The sequence below is a fragment of the Punica granatum genome, chromosome 5 (assembly GCF_007655135.1).
Source record: "Punica granatum isolate Tunisia-2019 chromosome 5, ASM765513v2, whole genome shotgun sequence".
Classification (NCBI taxonomy): Eukaryota; Viridiplantae; Streptophyta; class Magnoliopsida; order Myrtales; family Lythraceae; genus Punica; species Punica granatum.
This window is the reverse complement of record NC_045131.1, coordinates 27732311-27749114: the sequence shown is the minus strand read 5'-3', so window position 1 is coordinate 27749114 and position 16804 is coordinate 27732311. Positions and strand designations below refer to the sequence as shown.

Sequence of the window (16804 nt, the reverse complement as noted above, 5' to 3'; positions counted from 1 at the left end):
TCTCAAGAATCAAACGATTCTTCTGTTATCCGTCGGTCCGGTCGGACCCGACCACCGGCTCCATGAGCCCGCGTTGCATTATTTTCGATTTCGGTCTTTTCCAAACCATACGGTGAGCATGAGTGAAATAACGGCCGAACACGAACCAACCGGGATTCAGTCATTGTAATTTATATTTGAGAGAACAATGTAAGGGTTTTACGATGCATATTTAGTCATGTAATAATCCCGGTCGAAAAGTGGACGGTCGGAGTGTTCCTTCGAATTACGGTGTCAAAACGCGTAAGATGAGCGGAACTTAATCATGTGGTAAATAAATAAAAGGGCAAGCTAGCAAGCTAGAGTACCGAAAGGGCGTGTGGGATATAGGCCCACACGTAATAGAACCCCCGAATTCGGAATTTCCGGTTCCGTACAAGACCATTGCCTTAGCAAATTAGGTGTACCCCGTACCCCTAGACCCGGGAAACTTGCCGGCCCTCGACTCTTGGGTCGTAAAATGGCAAGTGGCGACTCCTTCTCACGTGCGTCCGTCGCGCGTCCCCGGGAAGGTGGACACTCCCAAGCCGCGTTGCATTTAGGCGCGCGCATTGCGTGCCCCGACGAGACGAAATTCGGGTGCGCACAAGACATATATCACGTTCATTTCTCTCAACATATCAAAATGTGGATCTTAAAACCTCTGATACAAGTACAGGGCGAATGCAATTATTGGCATACACAGGGGTTTGTGTTTGTGTGTTGTTTTGGGGTAGTTTATTCATTTTAATGTCTCCACCTGCCAAAAAAGCACATATGCATTATTAAATTATATGAATCATTTCAATGCAAATGTATTCAAATCTAACAGCTCAATTTTATTAGCTAATACAAATAAATCGTAATAGTGAAATTCAAAGCATCATACTATGAAAACTCATACTTGTCATGATGCACAATAAGAAACATAAAAATTATGTGTCCTTTACGACTAGTTAGGGAATATCCTAATATGAACATAACAAGATGACATATGCCATAACTCAAATTCTCCTCTCATAATGACATATTAGAACAATATCATTAAGAGCTTGTGGAATGATCAATGACTTTTGTTCTAATGCAAAGTTCCAAGGCTTTCATATGTTGCATAGCTTAAGATATGAAAAATTCATCTATTGAATTACCGAAAAGATACACGAATTTAAGAATTTAAAGATTTGGATTTTTCAAATAAACATGAAAAGGAGCATGTTATATAAATCCGACGAATTGTAGATTTCTTGTCTACTGACCAAATTCTCCAATGGCCCCTTTTACATATCAAATGCTTCTGGTCAACCTGGGATATTATGTGGATAATAATGGTTACACAAATACACAATTATATATTAAATCAATAGAGCAACCTTGTCAGTTCTAGCTAATCCGTGACATCATGTATAATTTCGGTTAATCGGGATTCATCCAGGGAGGGTGCAGCTAGGGAAACAATGCATTATAGACTTTGCAATGACCCCGTCAGTGGCGTCCGTCAAGTGCACCCCATCCCAACTAATAAAAGTGGTTGGACCCAAACATATAGTTGAGTCAAGGGACCACAACATGTCCTTAATGACTTTTCACAATATTTTGCATCATTAAATTCTCATAGTTGGATTTTTATATAAATATGCAGAACTCCCTATATCTGCCTTAGCATACAAATGTAGTTTCTTGAAAACTTGGACTTTCATTTACTTGAAACAATAACGAAATGAGACAATAGTAGGAATATCAAAAGAGAAAAAAAAGTGAAGAAAACTTATAGAGTGTAAGAATATGATAGGATATCATATTTCTCTAGGTCATCAATGTCATGGAGTTGTGAATAGTGGGAAGTTACTCCAGATGTGGTAAGAATATCAAGTAGATTTTATATTGGAAATGAGTGGAGTCGAAACAAGAGGTTGCATCTCTCTCTTTTCTTTTTTCTTTGTCTTTTTTTTTTGGTAATGCACATTGTTAGTGAAGCAAATGGAGGGACAAAAGTGCAAATTGTTTCTTTTCTATATGCATAGAACTTTTCAGTTACCATCAATTGGCAAATTCTATACTTTTAACAAAAAAGAAATAAAAAATATTGTTTCATTGTCATATGAAAAAACTGGAATCAATGACAATATGGGTTGGTTGAAGGAGTTCGACACTTATTCCCCTTGATTAAAGTTTTAAAGTTCAAGTCTTGTGATTGAGAGAATTTTACTCCTTAATAAACTGACTCGGTCCAAAATAAATTAGTTGAACTTCTAAATACTAGGTGCACCTTGAAAAAAGAAGTGGAGTCAATAATTGAAGTTGCTCTTTGACTCTTCTGTCTCTTTAACTTTATTACTATTAATTTATTTATATTTTTCAGAATGTTCATGTTCAAGTCCCAAAAAGAATAAGAAAGAAACACCCTTTCGGTATAAGGCAACGTGATAGATTTTGTATAATGTTCAATGGGCAAATAGGAATTTGTGGGATTCAAAAGAAATATTAAAGATTTTTTTTGGAAGTGAAATGCAGAGATATAAAATTAAAATTACACACTTTCATTTTTAGTATCAATATAGATAAATAAAAGAATGTGTATCTAACTTTGAAAAGGCATATAATAAAGGAATGTGATTGTACATGTAAAAATGCACGTATTTTAGTCACTCTTTTATATAGTGTAAAGTAAAAGGATGTTTCTTTGGGTACATCCTTTAGTTATCCTTATATATAGTTTTGGATATTATATATTAGATTGGATATAGATAGTGAGTATAGATGATATGATCTATAAATATTAGATTTTTGAATGGTTGTATTTTTATGGAGTTTGAGGGACGTGTATCAATAAGATAAAGAAAATACATTATAGAGGTAATTTGTTTCAGGTCCTCACTAAAAGACGTCATTAACAATGAGTCGTGTCTGCATTATAAAAGGAACGATAAAAAAGAAAAAGACTAGGAACATCGGAAGGATACATTGGAATTACGAAATGGGGAGAAACACATCTTGACTTCATACTTTTATATTAATAGAAGTACAAATATAAAATAGAATTTTTAGTATGTAAATAGTACCAGTACAATTATATTCTCTGGTTATCTATCAAGAATATTTTCTTAAAAAAAAGTGTCAAGGACTTAATCTACATGAAAAGATACATCCAGTTAAATATTAAAAGTTTATAAAAAAGCCATTTAGATGGATATAGATGCATATTTTTCAAAGTCCAAAGGACTTCTTGAGAAATCACGTAAGAAGAAACACAATAGTGAGATCCATACTTTTATATGTAATCCTGAGGCCAATTAGAGTTTTCATGCATACATTTTCTATAATAGAAAATTGAGGATCGCGATTAGGAAAGGATAATTGGAGATGGAAATGTAATTTGTATATTAAATATGTGGGGTACAAATCACTTTAAGCAGATTGGTAAGTAGATAGATATCGAACAGTCCCTCTCCATCATATACTAATGCAATAATATATTTTAAAAAATCCAACATGAAGTAACATAACACATAAGATAAAGCCCTTAGGCTTATAATGTTCTTGCCATCTTGGATCTTGCAATCAGTACCAAATCCTACCATGCATTGGATCAATAGGGCACTTTTCATTAAAGTAGTGATAAATCGAGATATCCGCCTTAGGAGATGCTTTCCAATCGAGTAGGGTATTGTAAGATCTAATGCTCATGGCTGTGACCTTTGGAGTAGGGCTCTTTGGGGTTGTGATGACCAAAGTCTCCAAGTTCTTGGCCTTCTGGAGAAAGAATTTCACGAGTTCAAGCTCATTCGGCTGAAATTGGAAATTCTTTATGTAAATGAACTTGAGATTGTCGAGGACATCGGAGAATTTCTCAAGCTCTCGCTTCTGATACTCTTTAAAGACAACGCTATTTTCCAAAGATGATTCCTTTATCTACAAAATTTGGTACAAGATCACAGGATCAGTTAACCTTTTTCACAAATAAAATGATTTAATAAATGAATTGATTCACCTACATCAATATATACCCTCTCCAAGCGAGGGCAATGCGCAATGAATGAACCAATATCATAAGGGTTGCAGATTAAGGATCCTTCCACAAAAAGTTGAAACTCCACGAGGTTCCTCAAGATATATGCTCCTTTCCTCCCTCTCAGCGTGTCGAAATAAAATGATGTTAAACCCTAGATCAATACATAGAGCAAGAGAATTGACATATGTAATGTGCAAAAAGAATATATATATATATATATGTATATGATGAGCAAAAGCTGAACAATTATATATATATATATATATATATATATATATATATAACCATTCTCACTAAACAAAAGAATCATACCTCAAGAAAAACGGTGGTGGCAGTGAGCACATGAATTTGGGCGATACTCCACAATGCATTTCTAATTCGATAATGTGGCACATATGCGCTCTGAGGTGACTTGAAATTAAGAATCACGTCCTTTAGCTCAAAGACATCTACAAATGTGAGAAGGGGGATCTTCCCAACATAGTGAAAGGAGCGGAGCGTCGGAGAGTTTATCTCTATTTCGGATACACTCGTGCAGTCCCCAACCTTGAATGTTCGAAAACATTTAAGGTCCTTTGCAAGGACCTTAATTTGTCCAATGGTACGACAATACACTATGTCTAGCGTTCCTAGATGCTTGCAGTTCTTGATGACAATCTCAATAATTCTTGTCGTGACATTGACATTCTTAAGAACAAGTGTGTTCAAAAGACACAAACATTCCAAGGGATAAGGAAAGGCAAATTCACAGAAGGAGAGTTTCAGGACTCTTACTCGAGGAAGATTGAGGGTGCCAAGACGGAACTTATGACGGTTCCAAGTGCCAAAGAAGTCTAAATCAAGCTCCTCAACACCTTTCGATATGGCTATCTTGATCCAGTTCTTCACTTTGCTCTCATAGCCGGTTGGATCAAAATACATCGTGAAGCTCTGTATCGTGGGGCTGACGTGGAGGTTGAGGACTTTGTCGACAATAGCAAAATACTCAGTCGTTGTGTAGTTTCGTGCAAACTCGCGCCCAAAGTCGAGCCTACGGTTGAGCATCCAAATATTTTTGAATCTCTTTGCTAAGATTCCCAATTGAACCGCTATTTTGAGGGGTACTAAGGTGAAAATGATGTCAACGATATCGAGAGGAATGTAGTCGGATGGTGTAGTATTGCTATCATTTTCATGATTACGACGTCTTCTTTTGATTCTCCTACGAGTGGGAGGCATTTTTTGTCTAGGAGTTTCTTCCAAGAGAGCAATACAAGCAAAACCAGCTTGAGTTTCTCTATGTCATGGAAGAATTGAGGATTAAGAGCACAATGAAAGAGCCCTCAAGGCTCCTATGCATAAATAGAAGGGGAAATCTATAGATGGTCGTGTTTTAATGATTCCAGTAATGAGTGATAAATGCATTTTGTTAGGTTGTGGAAAAGATGGGGAATGTACATGCCATCTATGAAATATAATGTTAAATAAGATGACAAATATGGGGAAATGGGAATGCAAATGCCTCCTAGATGTGCCTTTATCGTTCACCATGAGGATGATTGTATCCTTGAATTTTGAATGATATCATAGTCATATCATTGTTTGTATTAATTACTTGTATGAGGATTTTTAGATACGAGTACTAATAGAAGCCGCATTGCCTCAAAAAATATGAAAAATCAAGTTCAATTGCCGAATTATCATGTAAAAATAAAAATGCGGGAGCATGTACTGAAAAACCACAAAAAAAAAAAAAGGCGGGAGCCAATAGCTAGTACTATTGTGTGCATGATCGATCACACATACTACATATATTGAGGTTTATCATTAAGCGAGGATGTCTTTTGTCAGCTCCGACTGCGCATAATATATCCGTTTCAAATGATGCAATTTATTTTTTCGATAAATGCTCCTTCTATTCAACTCCCAAATATTTACAGATTCTTGAGTTTACATAACAGATAAAATAGATAATGCAACCAAAGTTCTCTCAATCGAAAAAATCAATTAAAGGACATCCCAAAATTTTCATAGCGTCTCCAGGCAAAGAAGCCACCAAATCCCACAAACCATTTCAATCGTTTGATGAACTATCTGCTCCTCTGTTTGCTGTTTTCCTTGTTCAAAAGATAAGATTGGAATGTTTCTTGACTCGGAAGTCAAGTTAATCAATATAAATTTTATCCATTATGACACATGTTCAATAGTTAGTCTTTTGGCCAGTATGCATCTAAATGAAAACATGAAAAAATTCTTTTATTTTATTTTATTTTTATATTTGCAACGAGTTAATAGAAAACTGAATTTTCTAAGATCACAAGGTGCTCTCGATTTATTTATTTTTTAATTGCAAGGAGCCCTATGAGTTAGTGTAATAAAATAAAAATCATAATTGCTAATAAATGGGTATAGGTTGTGCCACAAAGTATTGAACTTGAAACCGCTTATTTACTAGACGAAAGCGTTCATCACTGCACTACACCATCTCAATTTATTAGTTGAAACTAATTGATGTTGAAATTATCGGTTTATCTCTGTTCGTGAATTGATTTTTTTAGTACTTTTTAAGCGGGATATATAATTAGGGGAAAAAAAAAGGAAGACTATTAACATATATATATATATATATATTTGTGTGTGTGTGTATGTATATATTAGAAATTGGCCCACAGAGAACACACCTTGAACTGTCATTAATTATTTCATTACCTTAGTTACGTCTATGATCATTTAAATTCAAGCATGGTTAGATTCCGAGAGTTTATTATTACGTTATGCTTTTTGGTAGGTACTTTGGATTTTTTTCTCTTTTTGGAATCATAAGATAATTTATATAGTGTAGCTTTTGGAATGCGATTGATGAGGAAGAAGTTGGAATCTATGCAAATACCCCCAATCTATTAATATCGCATTTTTCATGATAAAAATTAATTTCAAACTTATCTTATTTTTGTCACGATGAGTCAGTCTAATGGCTCGCAACGAGAACCAACAATGTTCACGATGAAGAATCCTCATATATCTGAGGAAGGGAATTTTGTTGCAGCAGTATAAGTCGCCATCCGGAGCCATAAGGCTCAAGTTTGATTCTCGTCAGTGGCACCTTCGTACCTTTTATTTAACTTTATTATTTTTATTCTTATACTAGACTATAGAGCTCCTTATAACCGAAAAAAAATTCCATATATCTCATTGCAAGATGCTTGCAACTGAGAGCGCCGATTTTCCCGCCAAAAGTAGTTATACTCTCTACGGAGGAGTGAATCTGCGCGTTGTGATTGAGCACAAGAAGATAACACTAATAGTGAGATGAGATTAAAAAAGCTTAGAAAGGAAAAAAAGCTAGTGGGCTTCAACTTATTAGGGCCTAAAATTTAAGATTTAAACACAGCAATCAAATCGAAAAACTTACGAGACATACCGATGCCGTAAATACTTGGAAATTTATAGGATAGGTTGGTCCTGTAAATTTTAAACTTATCCTTTTCTTTATGATGAAGGATTTCCGAGATTCGTTGGAAATTTATAGGATAGGTTGGTCCTGTAAATTTTAAACTTGTCCATTTTTTTTTTTATGATGAAGGATTTCCGGGATTTGTCGACTAAATCCCACCAATCCAAGAAAACATCCTGCAAACTGAATGGACAAGTCAATCCAGTTACAGTCCGTGCAATTAGTCAAATAAGGAGTATTCTATTGCATGATTTTTTATGTGACTTAAATTTGAAATTTCACCAAAGAAATCACCCATTTTAATCACCGTACTAACCCCATTGGACTGTTGGGCTTGTAATTGAAGTCCATGAAGAAGGCAGAGGCCTTCTTTAATGGGCTTTCCTACATGGCATATTCCGTATATTTTATATAGAATTATTCCTCAGTAATTTGGAGTTATGGAGGATTATGGACAACAGAAACTCTCAATCCAAACAACCACTTGAACTAAACCGCGACAATCATTGAGCCACGAGCTTCAGTATAGACCTCTCTATGGTGCTTGAACCACAAGTAGTCAATTGACTACCATGAGATATCTCATAGCAATATTTACATGCATCTAGGACCTCTTAAGAAAACATTTTGGACTATTTTTTCGAGGGAATTTTAACTATCATCGAAATTTTAAGGCTCGGAGTAAGCATTTTATGTAATAATTTAATGTTGGTAGGAGAATTTCGAAAAATAATTATAATTGTGAAGGCTGTTCTATAAAGTGTTATTTTCATATATGTTCTAACAGAATCCTGGTAAAGCTTTTGCTGGGTAAAAGATGCCAAGAACAACACCACAGTACAATGTTTCGGGAATATAGGCAAAATTAAGTAATGTTCTGCATGTGTGAGTACAATGTTTCAGTTGATCGTACCAAATAAGGTGGGCAGAAATCATGCCAACTACGGCTTTCTGATAAAAAGTTCATGAATTGTTGTGGTCACCACGATTAGAGACTTCAAGGTAGGGATCGTTCCTGTGCTTTGAGTAGAGGGGAAGCTCGAGAGCTTTCTCAGCGATTCTCCGGTCATCGTGGATCTTCTCTATCAAACTCTCAAGAGATGGGAAATTCAACTGAAAAATTTTCAAGAATTTAAGTGCAGAACTTATCAAAATATTGGACTGAGACCGATAATAACCAGAAAATATTTGCATTTAAACGTGTCTACTGATCCATCTTTGAGAATTACCTCAGGTCGTATATAGCCAACTACCACAAGAAGCAATTCCTCCCCATAGAAATCCTCGTCGAATTCATGAAGCAACCATGGCTCCTGCATAGTGAGCTACGTTAGACAAGGGAAACAAGAAAAATAACAAATAAAAGAAATAATCATGGGAGGTTTCAATTTAGTAAATATCTGGCTTACAATAGTCTTTTCTTTATTATTGAAGTACGGGTTCCACCCAATGCTCATGACCATCTTATAAACTCCTCTCGCCGATAATCCTGCCCACCCGAAATAAACCCCTGAGGGATGCTCCGACAGCAGAGTCGTGTATCTTTCTGTTGACAAATTAGCTGACACCAGCCCACCCGAGACAAACATTTCCACCATCAGGCAGACAAAAGCAGAAAATGATATATGTATGGAAAATGCAGATATATACTGGTAAGCCTGAAATTCTTGACCAAAATACAAACTCAACACGTAAATTTACCGAGATTTGATAAGAGATCAAATCTAAACAGTGGAAGGTTTGACTGGTGATGCAAAAATTCTGGGTGGACAGAAAACAAAAGCCTAACCCTTCCTTGATGGTTTGTCATATCCAATTTCGGCCATCAACTCTGCTTGATTTATGTTACATAACTCAAACATGGAATTAACTACATAAGTTTCGATATATCTCAGGCCAAGAAGCACGTGGCAACCCATAGATAGAGGTCATGAAAGCACCTGTAGGGATCCCAAGCACCTTTGAGCCTCGACCGAAACCCTTGATGACAGGCCCTCCAATGTGCCAAGGTTCTAATGGTAAGGTTCCCTCAATCCCTGCCATAGAAGAGCACTTGTTATCTAATCATCAGGCCAGACAATTAGAGGTTAAAAACCACAGGCTGAACAAGGAACGGTGTTTTTAGGATTTTTACAATCTTGAAAAGGAGGTAGGCCCCAGATTTCTGGTCTCAAGTCGAGCAAGGATTTGATGACCTCATCAGCTATTGTGTAGAGATGGGATTGCTTGGGGAGATAGGGGATAGCAACTACTTCCATCCCAGCGGCCTTGCCAGCTGTAACACCTGGCCTATCATCGAATGCATAGTTAATCAAACAAGGCCCTTTTAATTTACTATAAAGTTCACACAAAAAAAACTCACTGCAAAGGGCAAGGAAGGTAGAAGTTGGTAGAAAATATTTCTGAAGAGTTATAATCTACTGATATCTAATTCAATTATCATCATAGTAACACTCAGCAAACAGATATTCTCTGAATGAGTTACAAAAATAAATTGATAATATAAGGATAAGCTATACAGGCCATACAACTTTAGGAAGGAATATTCACATGCTAAACCTATCGGATCAAAAGGTTCAACTGGGGTCTTATGGCTCCAAACTAGGCACATTCTATTCCTTAGAGAAGACAAAAGCAGAACGCTGAAAGCATAACTCACTATTATTTCAAATGTCAAATAACTGCGAAACTGAAATAAGTTTCGACTTATTACTCATAAAGAGAAGAAGTCAGTCCCTTACAGAGAATCCTCAATGACCAGACAGCTAGAAGGTTCCAACTTCAGTCGATTTGCTGCTTCAAGAAATCTGAAAACTGAACACAAGATTAGAGTTTCAAGATAAGCATTATCTTAATTGGCAAACAGGAAAATATGATTTCCATCTTACATTTCAGGAGAAGGCTTTCCAGCTCGCACTTCATCACCACCAATGATAGCAGAGAAGGATTCCTTCCAACCTATATTTGATGCATTCTCGTCAAAATTTTCTTGTAAAAAATACTACAATAAGTGAATATCTTCAGTTTTCTCAAGAACTGACCCTGTTGATAGGATATTTTAGATTCTATGCTTGCCCTTGGAGAATTGGAAGCCAATGCCATTGGAATCCCGTGGCCTTTCAAATGGTTTATTAGTCGGCTGGCACCAGGTAGAGGTTTGATATTGTGCCACCTGTCGTAATCCGGGCGGATGTAAGATTCATAAAAGTCAACCAAAAAAAAAAAGGTTACTGCAGGATCAAGATTTATTGAATTTTCCGGGCATTAGGAAGAAATGGAAATTCAGGAGTCCACAGTTCAGACACAGAAACTAATAAAAAGGCATAACGCATATAATTTATGCACCAAATGTGGGAAAAATGCAAACATAAACGTAACGCATTTAATTTATAATTTCAAATGGATGAAACTATCACTGTCTCCTAGTCTTCAAGGAGCAGGACATACATATCACAACCAGATTTTTGTTGTTAGATAATGTTATCATATAAACGAATCCCAATGTTATCATATTAACGAATCCCTCACATGATTATAGTTATGTAGCTTACCTTGAGTATGAAAGATTTCTATGAGGAAAAGAGAAGGAATTATCATATTGTACCAAACTTTCAAGATCAGCTCATATACTCAAATATTTCACCATACCATTTAAAAAAAAAATCAAATTGAATACAAGAATGAACAAAAAGCAGCAAGTTTATTACTGATCAGAGAACATAGGGGTGATTTCAGAGATGAATTCCTCTGTAGCACAAGGAAGCCCATAATCTTCCACTATAGCAGCTGCGGCTTCAAAAGGTGTCTTGCCTAATATCTTATCAGCCTCTCTACCATCCCATTGTTTTCCAAACTTAACCAGGAATACTTTTAAAATCTCACTCACAATGCCATCTGTGAAAGTGTGAAAAGCATATCAGTCCAATTATCCAACAAGAACAAGCAAACTTTAACAGAGTGATCAAAACTTGGTAGAATTACCATACAATTCAATGATACAATCATTGTGAAAGAAAGAACATTAGATTACATTAGACTACGACATACTGACCTGTGTTTAAAAGGGTCCCATCTAAGTCAAGGATAACGCCTAAAACTGACTTCTTTACAGGTTGAGGAATGGACATGTCCGTGATCTTACAACAATCAACTCTGTGCCCCCGTCTCTTGAATGTATCTACAAAGAAGAACAGATCAATCACTCCAACAGGTATTTACAGAATAAACCCAAAATCAATACCCCTCTCATACTTCAACCAGCAGCCGAACACATGTCAGATGGATGACATTTCAGAAGACATTCTTAGAACTACTTTTGGCTAAAAGGCAATTCAGCCTGCAAACATGTATTAGAACAACAGCTATAATTAAAAAAAAAAAATTGTTCACAGTGAGTATTCCCTGAGGCGTAATATCAAACAGTTTCCTTGCAAAGAACGAACAAGATTACAGTAAATTCTTGCAAGAACTCACGAAAAATCCTAGTAAAACAAGAATGTCTCCTTGGAGCAAAATTTCAGCTTGAATAAATATGAACTGACCCAGTTGAAAATTGCGGGTAAATTCTCTAACCCGATTACTGTAAGTGCACAATGGAGTCACCAACCTGACCGAGGAGCTGAAAGTTTTAGACTTTGATGAACGAAACCAATTGAACAGGAATTGGGTAATTCTTTCTGTTCTTACATTGGGAAAGACATCGATGAGTTGAGTCAAGAACCAAGATTGCTTGTCAGCATCTTCGCTTGATTCGGATCATTCGATATTGAGTGCCGTCTCTCTCTCTTTCTCTCTGTGAGTGTGTGTTCCAGTTTCAATTTCAATTTCCCCCCCTGTAGTTTGAATGTGTTCTCAGAAAGCCCCTTATTGTAGTTTGAGTTGTCCCAAAATGACCCCGGGGGTTTGCAAAATTGTTTCAATTCGACCCTAAGAACAATGTCGCCAATTTTTTATATGGTTTTTTGGTAGGCATAGCATGTTAGGTCGGGTATCTTATAATATGGACCCACCCTGCCCTGTTGGCCCCTTGGCCCGCACCCCTACACTGGTATGACCTCTCTCACCCAGGCCTCCCTTGTAGGGATTCGATCAAATACACCACCAATCATAGTCAAGAAATACTCTAAACACGAGTTTAGGGTAATCGATATTCATCAACTTATAAATAAAATTAAATCCCAATCTTATATCCTCTCCTGTTGTAAGCAACTCATTCTGGCTCGGGTTAGGCTACCATTCTGGAAGCACATTAAATTAGAGACTGAATGAAAGCACCTGAGGATTGTCCGTATGAAAATGGAATATTGAGAATAAACATATAAGTCCTTGAGTGATAAGTGCTTAATTTTGATTACTCGTGCCTATCTTAAAAAATTCGTACGAGATAATTAACAATATTTCGTTCTACGGAGACGCACGTGTAAAATGGATTACAAGAACGTGACACTTACTCTCCAGAAATATTGTTTTAAACCCAATTACTTGTATTTTTCGTGTGGAAAGGTAGGATAAACTTTCTCTGATTAAAACCCTTTGATTCATATATTTTATTCAACAGGATAAGAGTACGAGATGGCGAAAAATGATATTCTCACGTAGCGAAAGTATTCATGTCGGAGTGGTTTCTACTTAGAAAATATTTTCTAAGCTTAAGGATATTGTTTGATAATATTTCTCCGCTCAAACATATTTTAAAATCCCAAAAATGATGAAAATGTAATTTTTTGAAAGTTTGAGGGAAAATATGTAATTTTCGTCCTACCACACCAGTTCAGATCAATTGGTTAAAGTCAGCTTCCACAGAGGTAGAATGTTAGGACAGGGGCACGGTTAGTTCTTGTGTCCCTATACGAAGACACAGTTACTAATCACATCGCGTGGTTGGTGTCTGCACCTACCAACGGACAAGTTAGGATAGCTGGACCCGTCCGGAACTCTTAAATTGTAAAAATTAATTTTCATTTTGATCCCTGAACAGTCAGTTTTTGCAAAATGACCCATGACTCCACTATACCTATAATAGGTGTTCATTTTCAGTAAGAGATGACTTTTTGGCAATTCATGTATTGAAAATCTGCTAAAATAACACTAGAAATCACTAAATACACATAAGTTTTTACATATATAGTAGGATTTCGTGAGCTTGAGAGTGATTTTCATCGATTCCAAGCTTGTGAGTCTGAATCGTGCCGAACTAAGGTAAGAAGGGCGACCTCTCGCCTTTGTCCAGAATCGGGATGGAGCTCTTTAGCTTTCATCTTAGTCATTTTGAGCTTAATTAGCTTAGATATGCGTAGATTAGATGACTAGGTTGGTAAATTGGGTGAATTAGAGCTTATTTAGGATTAATTGAGTAGTATCTTGCTTAATTAGGATTACACTAGGCTAATTAATTTTGATTGTACTAGGGAAAACACTAATTGCATGCTAATTAGACTTGATTTGGTGTTAATTGAGTCAAATTGTGCATAATTGGTTGTAATTAGCTGTAATTTTTTGTAATTAGTCTATGTATGTGCTAATTAGGCTCTAATTGGGTTTAATATTATTGAATAGTCCGTGCTAACATTCTGGTCGTGTAGTAATTAGGTGCAACTTGGGGTCAATTAGGTGTAATTGAGTTGATTTCCAATTAGGTAGCGATTCACAATCTTATCTCATGGCTCAATAGCCTTTTACAAAAAGTAAAATGCCTTGTCGTTTAGGAAAAAGTAAAATCAAAAGAAGAGTCCCACAAAAGTAGGGCATGATTTTGGCATCATAGCCGGCCAATGAAAAGATTTGTCAAGTGTGTTTTCAAATGACACAAGAATCCACACCCTTTGAGGAAAACAATTTGATAGAGCTTATTCAAGGTTATCCAGGGGTTTAGATCCATTGCAAGTGCCATCAAAGGACAATTTCTTGAACTCTTTATTCTATCAAACTTCAATTACATTCGGTATTTTAAACATACTAACAAACCTCTTTTTTTTTTCCACGGGTTTCTCAGGCCATGGTAGGGCAATCAAATCATTAAACCTGACGGGTTAAGAGAGATACATGTATGTTCATCAAACAAGCAAAATCTCGACTTCAGTACTCGAGCAGGAGAATAAGGGAGCCGACGAGATGAATCGCAATGTTTGCCAGGAGAATACAAACGTTGCCAAGAAGAATCATGGCATCTATCCAAGAAGCACTGAGGTTAACGAACACTAATCACTCCTTTCCAAAATCGTTTCGCACGTGACCAACTTTTGAAAAATCAAGCTTTCCAAACCGTTTCAGTCAAATCTCGATCAGCGGGTGGAAGCGTTTCCCATTCACAGATCAAAACCCCGACTAGTGAACGGCATGTGTTTCCTCATTCACAAGTCAAAACTCGATCAATGGGTGGAAGTGTTTCTCGCTCACAGATCAAAACCCCACTAGTGGACTGCATGTGTTTCCCCATTCACAAGTCAAAACTCTATTAGTGGGTGGAAGTGTTTCTCACTCATATATCAAAACTTCGACTAATGAACGGCATATATTTCCCCGTTCATAAGTCAAAACTCGATCAGCAGGTGGAAGTGTTTCCCACTCACGCATCAAACCTCGACTAATGGACCGCATGTGTTTCCCCGTTCATGAGTCAAAACTTGATCAGCGGGTAGAAGTGTTTCCAACTCACTGATCAAACCTTCGACTAATGGACGGCATGTGTTTCCCCCATTCATAACTCAAAACTTGATCAATGGAAGACAGTGTTTCCTCAACCACAAATCAAAATTTTCAAGTTCCAGTTGTGGCCAAACTAAAATTTTCAACCCCTAGTGTGGCCAAACCTAAATTTTCAAGCTCAAGTAATGGCCAAACAAAATTCTCAAGTATCCAGTGTGGCCAGACCAAATTCTCGAGCCCCAATGTGACCAAACTAAAATTTTCAAGTCCTAGTGTGCCCAAATCAAAATTTTCAAGTCCCCAGTGTGGCCAAACTGATTTTCAAATCACCGTTTTACATAACTTGATTTCATTGAAACTTTTAAATCGTTCGTGCATGTGAATCATCTAATTTGATTTATTCTTTTTTCAAAAAGTCCTTAAGGAATAACATCTCCATTAAAAGAAAGGGACATGGCAGTATTGGGCAAATAACAACCAAGCCTGATCCTAGAATAGGTCCTTTTTGTCTTCAACCCATCGCCCTACAAACAGTGAGCCAAAGAAGGGTTCCGGCCCGGTTAGTTCTATCATTCTGGAAGTACATTTATTCAAAGCCTGGATGAAAGCACCTTAGGATTGCCCTGTATGAAGACGAACTTTCAAGAATAAACAGATAAGTCCTTAAGTGACGAGTACTAAATTTTGATTACTCATGCCTACCTTTGAAAACTCGTACAAGTTAATTGGCAATATTTTTTTCTCTTGAGACGCACGTGTAAAATGGGCTTCAAGAACGTGACGCTTACTCTCCGGAGACCTTGTTTTAAATCCAATTGCATGCATTTTTCTTGTAAAAAGGCACGATAAATTTTCTCTGATTAAAACACTTTGATTCATATATTTTATCCAACATGACAAAAGTTTGAAACGGAGAAAAATGATATTATCACGTAGTGAAAATATTTGTGTGGGGGTTTCTACTTAGAAGATGTTTATTAAGCCTGAGGATATTTTCTGATAATTTTCTCCACTCAAATATGTTTTAAAATCCTAAAAAGGGTAAAAATTGAATATTTTTGAAAGTTTGAGGGCAGATATATAATTTATGCCCACCAAACCAGTTCAGTTCAACTAGTTCAAGTCAGCCCCCATGGAGGTGAAATTTTAGGACAGGGGTGCGGTTAGTTCCCACGCCCTTGTACGGAGGTGCGATTAGAGGTTGGTTACCATACTCGCGGGCCAGCTGTCCCATGGAATAAGTTCGGACTCGTCTGAAACTCTCAAATTGTAAAAATTAAATTGCCTTTTGGTTCCTAAACAATCAATTTTTGCAAAACTACCCTTGACTCCTATATGCCTATAAATGGGGGTTCATTTTCAACAAGAGAGGACTTTTGGCAATTCATGTGCTAAAACTCTGCCAAACTAACCATAGAAATCACTAAATACTCCTCAGTTCTTACATATATGGTAGGATTTCCTGAGCTTGAGAGTGATTTCCATTGATTCTCAGCTCATGAGTCCGAATCGTGCCGAACTAAGGTGAAAAGGTCGACCTTTCGCCTCTGTCGAGGACCTGGAGGAGCTCTTTAGTTATATCTTGGTCATTTTGTGCTTAATTAGCCTAAAGATGTGTAGATTAGATGACTAGGTTGGTAAATTGGATGAATTAGAGCTCATTTACGATTAATTGAGTATTATCTTGCTTAATTATGATT

The 16804-nt window shown here is 36.6% G+C and overlaps 2 protein-coding genes across 5 annotated transcripts; both read right to left on the bottom strand.

The window, feature by feature from the left end:
* Positions 1-3576: 3576 nt before the first annotated feature.
* On the bottom strand, positions 3577-5245 carry LOC116209121 (putative FBD-associated F-box protein At1g61330). The gene is made up of 3 exons (XM_031542678.1): positions 4340-5245; positions 4023-4178; positions 3577-3927 (listed from the first exon to the last, which is right to left on the bottom strand). The coding sequence occupies exons 1-3, from the start codon at positions 5243-5245 to the stop codon at positions 3577-3579; spliced, it is 1413 nt and encodes a 470-aa protein (XP_031398538.1).
* Positions 5246-8209: 2964 nt separating this feature from the next.
* On the bottom strand, positions 8210-12294 carry LOC116209663 (bifunctional riboflavin kinase/FMN phosphatase-like). 4 transcript variants are annotated; one of them, XM_031543379.1, is made up of 11 exons: positions 12147-12294; positions 11512-11637; positions 11168-11354; positions 10502-10632; positions 10349-10418; positions 10202-10267; positions 9595-9749; positions 9401-9496; positions 8870-9021; positions 8690-8773; positions 8210-8573 (listed from the first exon to the last, which is right to left on the bottom strand). In XM_031543379.1, the coding sequence occupies exons 2-11, from the start codon at positions 11585-11587 to the stop codon at positions 8424-8426; spliced, it is 1167 nt and encodes a 388-aa protein (XP_031399239.1). In that variant the 5' UTR covers positions 11588-11637; positions 12147-12294; the 3' UTR covers positions 8210-8423. The 4 variants fall into 4 exon arrangements, with proteins under 4 accessions (XP_031399239.1, XP_031399240.1, XP_031399238.1 ...); XM_031543380.1 differs by having other exon boundaries at positions 12002-12224; XM_031543378.1 differs by having other exon boundaries at positions 12067-12224.
* Positions 12295-16804: the final 4510 nt, after the last annotated feature.

What these genes read in the sequence shown, in the direction of transcription:
- LOC116209121 (XM_031542678.1), bottom strand. Translation starts at nt 5,245, where the DNA reads ATGCCTCCCACTCGTAGGAGAATCAAAAGAAGACGTCGTAATCATGAA. An exon ending in CCACCACCGTTTTTCTTGAG is followed by an intron (nt 4,179 to 4,339) that starts GTATGATTCTTT and finishes GTATTGATCTAG; the next exon opens with GGTTTAACATCATTTTATTT. An exon ending in ATTGCCCTCGCTTGGAGAGG is followed by an intron (nt 3,928 to 4,022) that starts GTATATATTGAT and finishes CAAATTTTGTAG; the next exon opens with ATAAAGGAATCATCTTTGGA.
- LOC116209663 (XM_031543379.1), bottom strand. Translation starts at nt 11,587, where the DNA reads ATGTCCATTCCTCAACCTGTAAAGAAGTCAGTTTTAGGCGTTATCCTT. An exon ending in ACCCCTATGTTCTCTGATCA is followed by an intron (nt 10,633 to 11,167) that starts GTAATAAACTTG and finishes GGATTACGACAG; the next exon opens with GTGGCACAATATCAAACCTC. An exon ending in CCTACCTCCTTTTCAAGATT is followed by an intron (nt 9,497 to 9,594) that starts GTAAAAATCCTA and finishes CTTCTATGGCAG; the next exon opens with GGATTGAGGGAACCTTACCA.